The sequence below is a fragment of the Cheilinus undulatus genome, linkage group 1 (assembly GCF_018320785.1).
Source record: "Cheilinus undulatus linkage group 1, ASM1832078v1, whole genome shotgun sequence".
In the NCBI taxonomy this organism is placed as follows: domain Eukaryota; kingdom Metazoa; phylum Chordata; class Actinopteri; order Labriformes; family Labridae; genus Cheilinus; species Cheilinus undulatus.
Window position 1 is genome coordinate 28087411 of NC_054865.1, and position 11115 is coordinate 28098525.

The following is an 11115-nucleotide window of genomic DNA, read 5'->3' on the forward strand; positions in this document are numbered from 1 at the left end:
GCACAATTTTTTACATATTCATGGAGAGTAAATTAAGAGCTAATTGTGGTTTGCTCAAGAAAAAGAAGGAGTGGGAAGTTAGAGCTTTCTCTGAATTTTATAGATCTCCATCCCAACACTGCATGGAGTTTCCCGCGCACAGTCTCGTGCCTGCTGTGCATCTATGTCACACCAAGAGAGGAGGTAACGTAATCAGCTGGGTACACATTCCAGAGGAGGGAGTGCGTAGTTGTGTGTGTCCGATAGAGAAGGAGAGAGAGAGCGCGCGCAGTGTTGTCTCGAGATGTCTGATGGATTACAGGATGGAGCTGGTTGTGCGTTACGCAAAGGGAGTCTGATTTTCTGAGATTATTAAGGATGGGACGGACAAACAGGTGTGGAAACTAACAGGTCGCCTGCAGAATCAGAGAGGTAAGTGAGGTGAAAGTGATAACCTGATGGACATTTGCTTCATTTGTGTAGAGATCATCTTTCTCTGGTGCCATCCACTGCATCACCTCACCACTGGTGCTGGAGGCTGTTGCGCTCACTGCAGCCAATGAAGCATTTCATCATTGTGTGAGTCTGCCAAATATTTTAACGCATTCTGTATGAATGATGGTCTTTGGAACAGTAATGGTTCAGCTGTAGCTTTATTTGACGCACGGGGAAAGGATAGTCCGTGATAAATCACAACCAAACTCCTTACTAAGTATAGCTTGCAAATCAGCATATACGTGAAAGTGATTTCTATGGGAGTTGTATTTTTGAGTCATATATATATATTGTTTTAAAAAATAGATTTGGAATATTGGCTTGGGTTTAATAAGCTTATCTCTATACTTAAACAATTTTTAACAAACGAACAAAAGCTCATCCGGATTTTTTTTATGCTTTCATTAATCGTCCATTGATAAAGCCTCATTACGCAAGACGCGTGACACACGCGTGCACTTGAAGCCTAAACACTGTTTCTTTCCCCAGGTAGCCCGGGAAAAGAAGATGGACGCAGAGAGTCTTATTCAGCACATTGAACGAGACGCGGAGCCCACTCTGTGGCCGCTTTTAGAGACCACTGACTGGCCTGAGGATGGAAACGACTCGTTTGGGAATCAGTTCCAGCAGCCGGACTGGCAGGTGGGAGAGCAGCAGGATCACAGAGAGTTGATTCAGGGCCAATTCTGATAACAGCCTGGGGGCTCTGAGGGGAAACTTTGACCAGACACTGAAGTAAATGAGACAAAAAGGAGAAATAGTGCCCTGCAGCATGACTGGTTATTCCCCAAAACTCATAGCACTCAAGAAAGTGTATCTGAGGGAAGCTCTAGTCCTCAAAATGCGCCTAAAATGTTTATTTCTATCGTGTTTTTTCCAGAATCAGGAGAACTGGTATTTGTTTCTTTCTGTTCAGACACCACAAATAAATATAAACTATTATATAGAACAGTTAAATCTAAGTGCACTGTTCTCCTTTTGTTTGTGAAGTACCTGGCTGATTAATGTTTTTTTTAAGAACTAAATTAACTAAATGAAGAAAGTCTACCAGGGGCAAAATAATCAATTCCTTTTTAATTCAGTAATTTTTTTCTTCTTGTGCAAGTACAATTTTATTGAGGATTTTTTTTTAACAGCCTCCTCTCCTCTTCTTTCAGGTGGCTCTGTGGGCTATAGCATACTCCCTCATCATCCTGGTCTCCATCACAGGGAATGTCACAGTGATCTGGATTATTCTGGCTCACAGACGCATGAGGACTGTCACCAACTACTTCATCGTCAACCTAGCCTTCTCAGATGTATCCATGGCAACCTTCAATACCTTGTTCAACTTTGTCTACGCCCTTCACAATGACTGGTACTTTGGTCTAGGCTACTGCAGGTTTCAGAACTTCTTCCCCATCACGGCTATGTTTTCATCCATATACTCCATGGCTGCCATCGCAGTGGACAGGTACGAAAGACGATCCAATAAGCAGACTAATAAATCAGAGTTTTCTTGTACTTTTATCAAACTTTATTCGATTGAATAATTGTGTACATAGGAAGCTGGATCAAGCACAGGAGGAGGTTTTGACCCTGTGTAACCCAGCTCTAAAAACATCCTTTGTCAGAATGTTCATTCTTGGTGCATGTCCCTTTAAATGCTCAGCTCTTTCCTCCTCCACCCCTCTGTCCCTTGGTGTGCAGTGACACAACTACAATGTGTGATTTATGGCCATAGATGGAGTTCACAGGTGGAGGAAACACCAGGTGAGGGTCAGGTATTTTCATAATGGCTAATTGTGATGTCAGAGGAGCACAGATTCTGAACAGATCGTTAGATATCATGTGATAGACATAGGCAGATCACAAACAAAGCACTGTTTGAGCATATTAAACATTATATGGGTTAGTAAAAACTCTGGATACCCAAATATATAGTGTGTAAAAATAATTGAAAGGTTTTTATGATATGTTCCCTTTATCTTCACTATCCGCTTCATTTTTTAAAGAAGTTGTGGACAAGCACGAAACCAATCAACTAAACACTTATGCTAGCAAATAAACAACTTCACCAATGTACTGCTGGCTGTCTGTGTTATAGTTTTAGTACCTTATGTCCTTGACAAATACACAAGGTATTAATATTGAATAGTTATTGGGTAATGAATAAGTAACTTAATGGTAAACCATCAATGAAAGTTTAACTAATAGTTAACCATAAACTAATGAGTAACTAACTACCTGTTAACCATTAGTTAACCATAATTAAAAAACAGATAAGGTAAACAAAATAGTAAGTAGGTAATAAATGAATAACAAACTGTTAACCATTAAAGAATGAGCAACTAGCTACCAGTTAACTATTTAAGATGGTATTATCCACAAGTTGAAGAACAGAAAAATGTCTCGCACACTGCAGGGCTCCAAAAATATAGTTATTTATTGCACCAAAGTAGTGACGTTTCAAGCAGAGCTGCTCTTCATCAGACTAAAGTGACAAGTGCAAAGCGCCTCATTATATACAGGTGAAGGTAATTACAGACAATCACATGATCTGATCTGAGAGTCATCACGTGAACATGTTTCAAGGACAAAAAAAAAACACATGTCAACATACAAACCAGTGGCTACGTGCAATATTTACAATTTCAAATGTTCAAGATCTAGTGCTCACTTGTTAACCTCATTATAGAAATATGTAAAATGTAACAAGATCTGCACAGGTAGATATACAACAAGAACTTATGACTGTGTGGATCAAAAATTGCACAAACAATTTTTTTTAACTCTGTTAAAGTACAGAGAGACATGTAGATAACTCGGCTAAGAACCTCCATAGTATAATGTAATGAGCATCAGGCTAGAAGCCGTCATAAACAAACGTTATTAAACTGGAGAAGCGCCTATAAATACTGCTCTATTGATGAATCAGAGATGAACCGTCATCCTATCAAGAGGAGTAAGAAGGGGTATTGCACATCTCATCCTGTCATTTTTTTCCCGTTATCCACAAGTTAACCATTAACAAAAGAATAATTAACATCCAGTTAACTCTTAGTTAATCATGACTTCAAAAATAGATAAGGTACACAAACTGTGTTCATATTTAGTAGGTGAGTAATTAACTACTCTGTAATTTTAAAGTTTTATTGAAATAAAAAATACATCTGTTTGCTAAAGTGACTTTATTTTCATTTTTAATGAAATAGTCCTAATGCATCATAGTTCATATCCTACTGAGTGTTAAGTGTTTGACATCCCGACTGTTAATTCTTTTCCGACCCTTTCAGGGAGGTTTTTTGTTACTTTTGTCACAGGTTTTGTTCAGATAGGCTACATTCATTTTTTTGAACAGCGGTGTTACTTTGTATCATCAGCAGCTTCAGTTTTGAGAGAAACTTGATGAAGGAGAGATGAGTCAAAAAGCAGCAGAGAGAAGTCATTAAAACATACATGAAGCATGAGGGATCAGTCTGTTCTGTGCTTATGTTACATGTAAGTGAGTTACGTCAGACATGGAACAGACATTTTTTGTACTAAGGTTAGACTGGATAGTCTCCTGTTGTCATATTTGGATGTATGTGACTGACAGCTTTGGTGCAGCCTCAGTAAACAGATCAGAGGGACCAATGTTAATACAGTTCAGTCCAATGTCACTTGGCCTCAACAGCTGACGTCATGTTGAATCAATACCCTGCCTATTTTGATCGCCAGCACTGATGTCATTTTCTCTCACAGGTGGATCTAGACCACTCATATATGTGTGAACACTGCAGTGTAGAGACAGATTTATTGGAGCATTTCATTATTCTCATATAGTAGGCTATATGTGCATGACATATGGTATGTGGCTGCCTGTCTCAGGACAGCTGTAATGATGAATGAGCCCTGCATGTGCAGGTCTCCAATGTTAAATTTTCTATAGCTCATTTGTTCCCTTTAATTTCTTTCCAGTTTAACATTTTCCCTGGATTTATTCAGACACATTCTTTGGTGTCCTTGGCTGCAACATCTAGCAGAAAACCAATTGTACATATGGCATGAAAACATCACATAGAATATCATTGGGTCATTGGGAATATCATTCTGTGCTATCTCCACACTGCTGCATCAAACCAGAGAGAAATGCCCAGTTCCTCAGGGTTGGTATGAAATGCTGTTATACCTACCAAATAAAAGCAGTTAATTGTCTGCCTGCTTAATTTCAGCTAACTGTCACTGATTATTTCTGTAATTTGTTCTCATTTATGCTCCATAAGGAATGATTTGAGGATAGAAAGCTATAAAAACAGAATTAACTTTTAATGAAAATCTGTTTACAATGCATTTCACACAATAATGAGCAAAAGAACAATAGAGCCCTAAAATATCTAGATGTACATTTAAAAAACTAAGACTGAATCGCTGCAGGCTATTGGGCCATTTATGGGCTCACATTTAAACATGATTCCAGCAGTTTTCAAACAGTTCATTTCATTTTGGTTGACATATGTGTTGAAATGTGTCATTATGACCTAAACTACACGTGTGGCAAGAAGGGTTTTAATTTGTGATGAGGTACACGTTTTTCTTAACACAGTTTTATTCACAGACCTTTGATTAAACTATTTAGGAGGTGAGCTATTACTTTAGGCTACATTCGACTAGCTCAAACCTAGCTTCGAGATTTTAGCTGCGTTCAACACTGGCAGATGAAATACTGGAGCTTTTAATCAAGTTTAATGTTTGTTCTATAAAAGTAAATTTAAGGCATTGTGTACATTAATTTCGAAATAATTTACACTATATATCAACCAAACAGGAAAGAATAAGTAAAGTTTAAATGCCCATTTATTGCGGACATTTCAAATCTTTTTTTTTTCCAGAGCAAATCAGGTTAAAAGGGGTCTGGCAGCAGTCTGCACATTTCTGACGGACACTCTTACAGACCGTGCCTCTGAAATATCTCAGAAAGGAAGTGCCATAGTTTACTGCCACAACTCATTTCCAGTTTTAGATTTTTTTTTTGTCATGAAATAATCGCATTACAAACATCACAGACTAAGAAACATTTCATAAATAAAACAGAGAAAAAGGTCAGAGGTCTAATCCAGGTATCAATTATTCATAGGCCAACATTCATAGTAGTTGGTTGCCAGCTTTATTGGTGTTTTTGCCACGTAAGCCAATGTAGCTAAGTAAGCTTAAGCAACATTAATTTTAGCAAACATAGCTAAAGCTAACATAGCTATGTGGATAATGTACCTAAGTAGCTTACATAGCTGCTTTGTGAGCTTAGCTTTAGCTACATAGCTAAGTTTTCGAGAGATGATAGCTTTAACAACTTGAGCTTTAGCAAACATAGCTAAAGCTAATTAGCTAAAAATAACATAATATCTTACATAGCTTCTTTGTGAGCTTAGCATTAGCCATGTAAGCTACATAGCTCCATGAGCCACTTAGCTCTATTAGCTACGTAGCTTATGCAGCTAAATTAGCTACGTCAGTGCTTTATTTAAGGTTTTGTAATTAGTGTTTTTGCTTGTTTCAGAGTGTAACAATAGTATGACCCTAAGCTGTTTGGAACCATGCACAGGAGTAGAATGTTAACCTTGTGGCTAGCGCTAACACTACTGCATTTAAATTTTGGCCATTTCCTAGAGATCTTCAGAAGGTAACAGATAATCATGGGAAAAGCAGCTTTGCAATCTCAAAATTACAGGGTACATGAGTCAGGATCTTGAGAACACAAGTGAACATGTACTGTGTCATGATGAAATGTGGTGCAATAAAACATATGTATGTCTGCAGACATTCTGCCCTAATTTATTTTCCCTCCATGACCCACTTTTAGGTCTTTACCCACCAGTTGAGAACCACTGCTGAACCACTTTGATAAACAAAGCAGCCACCTGTAGATTACCTGGTTTCACACAACACTAAATTTTCCTTTTCAACATGGTGCATTTTACACCATCACACATGAAGGGCCTTTCACTCAAGATATGCAAGTTCACAGAGTAGCTCTCATTTATGGTAATTTATGTTATAGGTATATATGGTGTGTTCACATCCATCTTACTGTTCAGTCGTTCTCCATGGGCAGTTACATACTTCGCTTAAAAGGATTTCTATTATAACAAAAGATAATGTGGTCGTTTACATATATATTATTTTCTATAACTGGCATCGCTGATAAATGTCAGCTATCGCTATATTCTTATACTGCCAGTGCAGAGAAAAGAGTCTCTAACAAACTGACAGCAGGCCAAAGAAAATGATTTCTCTATGGCAGATGGATGGAACAGAACCAGAGACAAATATAGACAACAGGAAGATATTTAAAGATAGAAGACAGTCATGATCACTCAAATTAGGTTCATGCATCAATTTGCCTCTTCTTCTTTGTTTAATGAAACTTAAGCTGTTCACCACATAAAAAATGGTAATACACCAAAACCAACCAAATTTAGACATGGTATCTCCTAGTACAGAGCTGCTCTTTATTTTAATCTTACTCATCTCAGAATCAGACATCTAGTGGACAGAATCAGTGTTGTCATTTTGTTAACATTTCCTTCAGAGTGAAACATGAGGTCAGTGCTTTCAGGAGAAAAAGTTAATTGATTTAAAGGTGACAGAGCCCTCAATCATCATTATTACTCTAAATTACAGGATCATAAAGATTAGTAAGTTGAAAAAATCATGGCTTGGTTGTTGGAGGAAAGGCAAAGGAAGAACAAGAGAAAAGAAACCTCATTTACCTCAACACTAACACGATAATAATGCTTCATCTTGGTAACCCTGACAGTTGATAAGACTACATGTTCCCTGTCAAGGATAAATGAATCATCTCTACTTTTCTGAGCTGAGTAGAAGTTTGACTTACCTTGACACTTTCATTAATATGTGGTCAAATATTTGTAGCTTTTGTGGAGTAACTCTGATCTTTAGTGTAAAAGTGAATGAAATAAATCTGAAAATATAACTGAACAAACCTTTTATCCCCTTTAAGGTACATGGCGATCATCCACCCACTGAAGCCCCGCCTCTCCTCCACATCCACAAAGGTTGTGATTGCTGTGATCTGGATTGTGGCGATTTTACTGGCTTTCCCTCAGTGCTACTACAGTGTGACCAGGTTTTACTACCCCAGGACTGTGTGCATGGTGGACTGGCCTGATGACTATGGAGGAACACATCAACTAAGGTGAGGAATAAACACAGAAATGGTGACATTTACAACAAGGCAGATCTACATGAACATTTATATGAATACTAGATAAAAACAACAGATAGAACAATAGACGTTGACATCTACAACAAGGCAGATTTGTATCATGAAGCATATGGTAGTTTTTTTCTTCCAATGCACAAACATGCACATGTAGGTAAGACATATGATATCTGACTCAGAAATTATTATAAGGGAGTTACAAGAACTGACAATAATGTGTCAATTTATTGAGACACATGTAACCTAAATGACAAGAGTAAAGTGAGCCTATATGGTTGTCTTTAACATGTTGGATACAAGTTAGATAAGATAAGATAAGATAAGGTATTTATATTAACAATCTGTGTGATAAATTGTCAAATGCCTCATATAATTTTTATACAGCTGACACCCTCATTTATTGCTGTTCATCATCAATTACACAGGCTTTTGAGTTTTTACAGTCTGGTTTTAATGCTTTTCAATCTCAACTGTAGGAACTTAAACTGGTTTTAAATGCAGACAAAACCAAACTCACGGTATTCTCTTATTTAAGTGAGCTACCAGGGAACTTCCCTTCAGTCTTGAAAGGGATGCTGAAGTAGATCTGTTCAGCTAGCCTCATACTATAAATATCAAGGTTTTCTAAATGAATGTGAGTGTTTAAAGTAAACACTCAGAGTGTAATTAGATTTACTTTCTAGAAATGAACCCTCCCACCCTTAGAGCTCGTAAATGTCTTGTATATGCAGCCTTTCTTTGCTTGATTATGGTGATGTAAGGTGTTCATATGAGTGCTTCAGCCAAATGCTTAGTCTTTGAATATTGTTTGTTACTGTGCACTGAAGTTTGTCACTGGTTGTAGTCACCTCATTAATCACTGTGAACGCTATGCTAAATCTGACTGGCTTTCTCTGAGTGTTTGCAAGTATACTGACTTAAAAAATGTCACTTTAAAAAAACTCAGACAGCTCAGTGGACATGTCAAAAGTCATCAGCACCTTGTATTTCCTTTACAAATCATAAAAAGTTCCTTTTTCTTTAGTTAAATTGATAATGAAATCTTTGATCTCCCTAGCAGGTTTGTATCCAAACAGGAGGTCAACAACCATAGGTAAAAATAATAGAACAATAAAAAAATAGACAAAAACAGTTTTGGTTTTGAAAGGGTGTAAAATTAATTTCAATTAAAAATTTGAATCTTTTGGTAGCCTTAATTTTAACTTATTGTAGGTAATCTGTCTCTTGAATATTTATTATTTATGTGATGCTGAACTCTTGGCCAGGTCACCTTTGTGAAAGAGATCTCAATCTCAGTTGGTCTTTATCTGGTTATAAGGTTAAAGATAAGATAAGATAAGATAAGAAAATTTTTTATGTATCTGAGAGGTCACATTTAAGTGTTACAGCAGCACACAAAGGCAAAATAAGTGAGTGAGTAAGTAAGTGCAATATAAATGACAATAGATAAGAATCACTTTGGGATTAAAGGGATTTAAAACTTGTTAGTAGGGCAGATAAACTATACACCCATTTATGGCCAAGAAGACCATACAGAATGATTGATACATGTTATGCAGTAAGAAACAAAAAAAGTGACAAGTTCTGAGATAGGGTGACTTTGTGTGATTAATAGCAGCAAAGTAAACAGCAGTATAAAGTTACAACCGAGGGATGAATTTAACTTTTTGAATAGGAATATAGCGTAATGCAGTATATGGCATATGGAGACATAACAAGGCAGAGCAGGTTTAATGACTGTTGTTTTCCATTTTACAAGCACTGTCATCACCGAAAATGTTCTCAGTCAAAAAATGGTTAGGGTTAAAAGAAAAGTTGGCAGAGGAGGTTTATCTGCCCGTTAGATACCATTTCATCTCTCTCTCTCTCTCTCCCCCTCTGTCTTTGTAGTTACCAGTATGCTGTGATTTTACTGATCTACTTGCTCCCTCTGCTGGTGATGTTGGTGACCTACAGTGTAGTCGGCCGCACGCTGTGGGGCGGACACATCCCTGGAGAGGCGACAGACCATTATCACAGCCAGATAACAGCCAAGAGAAAAGTCACATGCTCTAATTGTTTCAACTATATCTGGGCTTTAACTAAAGTGTAATGCATTCACATGAGAAAATACTTGTTCTTTCTCTTTTTTCTTTCTTCTGAGTTAATTACCTTAAATTTGAAGAAGAGGCTCTCATGTAGCTTTTTTTTTAGATAAATAAGCATGGTCTGATTGTTAGTTTAATCCAGTTTATATTTCTTTTGGGTTTCAAAACTTTGGAGATGCTTGTGAAAAAAGGCAGCTGAGGCTGAAGCTCTAACCAGCAACCACATGCAGGTGAAAGCTTCAGCCTCAGCTAGGGAACAGGCGAGTGTACATTAAAAAATAAATAAATAAAAAAAATCAGAAAAAAGAGAGCAGAAGTGTTTTGATTTCTCCACAAAGCATCTCTCTTCATTCTGAGACACTCATATCACTAACTTAGAATAACAAAGCAAATTTTCATTTTTTCATGTGAATGAGATGCACTTCTCTAGGCTCTTAGAATAATGTTAATGAGAATCTACATGTAGCTGGATTGATAAAAAACTGCATTATGCTCCCTCCTCATCTCTGTGTTTTGTCACAGGTGGTGAAGATGATGGTTGTCGTTGTGGTGACTTTTGCCCTGTGCTGGTTGCCCTATCACATCTACTTCATACTGGGATCCTTTAACAGAGATATTTATAAACAACATTACATTCAACAGGTAAGCAGCTGCCTATTTGATCCTCATGTTGGTTTCATTTGATCATTTTAGTAATGGGCCTCATGTCTCCTTCTAGGTGTATCTGGCCATATTCTGGTTGGCGATGAGTTCAACAATGTACAACCCCATCATCTACTGCTGTCTAAACCAAAGGTATAAGGCATATTTAACTTAAGTTTCCTTTTCCAATAAGAAAACTCAACTTTTCCTCTTTTCCTGCAGGTTTCGTGCTGGTTTTCGTCATGCATTTTCTTGGTGTCCCTTCATCCAAGTGTCAGAAGAGGACAAGATGGAGCTGCAGCACACGCACACCTTCAGAGTGACCATGACACGCAGCCATCGGAATGACAACGCACACGCCTCAATCAAAACACACAACACCTTCGACACTGAAAGAGAGAGAGATGTCTGCATGCAGACAGCGAGAAGAAACAGCTCAAACAATGTGCATGCAGGGAGGAGGTCAGACCATACAAGATCTGCATCTAACAAGTACAACCACTGACTGCTGATGAGAGGAAGCATGGTTTCTGTAACGCTGCAACAGAGTTCACAATGGAAAGACTGATGAGGAGACCGAGGAGAACGTTTCCTGTGTCCACCAGAGTTTCACAGCTGTGGTGACCTTCAATGTGGAAAGTTGTTGGTATGGGAGCCCTAAACAGACATGCATCCTTACATTTTATTTACAGTTGTTTTCTTAAGATCTCA

General features: G+C 37.7%; 1 protein-coding gene across 1 annotated transcript; it reads left to right on the forward strand.

Moving 5' to 3' along the window:
• The first annotated feature begins 373 nt into the window (after positions 1-373).
• Positions 374-11115, forward strand: tacr2 (tachykinin receptor 2). Its single transcript, XM_041791206.1, has 8 exons — positions 374-411; positions 968-1116; positions 1632-1927; positions 7454-7648; positions 9566-9716; positions 10285-10404; positions 10481-10557; positions 10627-11115. Exons 2-8 carry the CDS (start codon positions 982-984, stop codon positions 10907-10909), a joined length of 1257 nt encoding a protein of 418 aa, XP_041647140.1. The 5' UTR covers positions 374-411; positions 968-981; the 3' UTR covers positions 10910-11115.

Bases quoted from the DNA above. Each gene is read 5' to 3' on its own strand.
- tacr2 (XM_041791206.1), top strand. From the start codon at position 982: ATGGACGCAGAGAGTCTTATTCAGCACATTGAACGAGACGCGGAGCCC. The intron at 9,717-10,284 runs GTCACATGCTCT...GTTTTGTCACAG, and splicing joins AGATAACAGCCAAGAGAAAA to GTGGTGAAGATGATGGTTGT. The intron at 10,405-10,480 runs GTAAGCAGCTGC...GTCTCCTTCTAG, and splicing joins AACAACATTACATTCAACAG to GTGTATCTGGCCATATTCTG.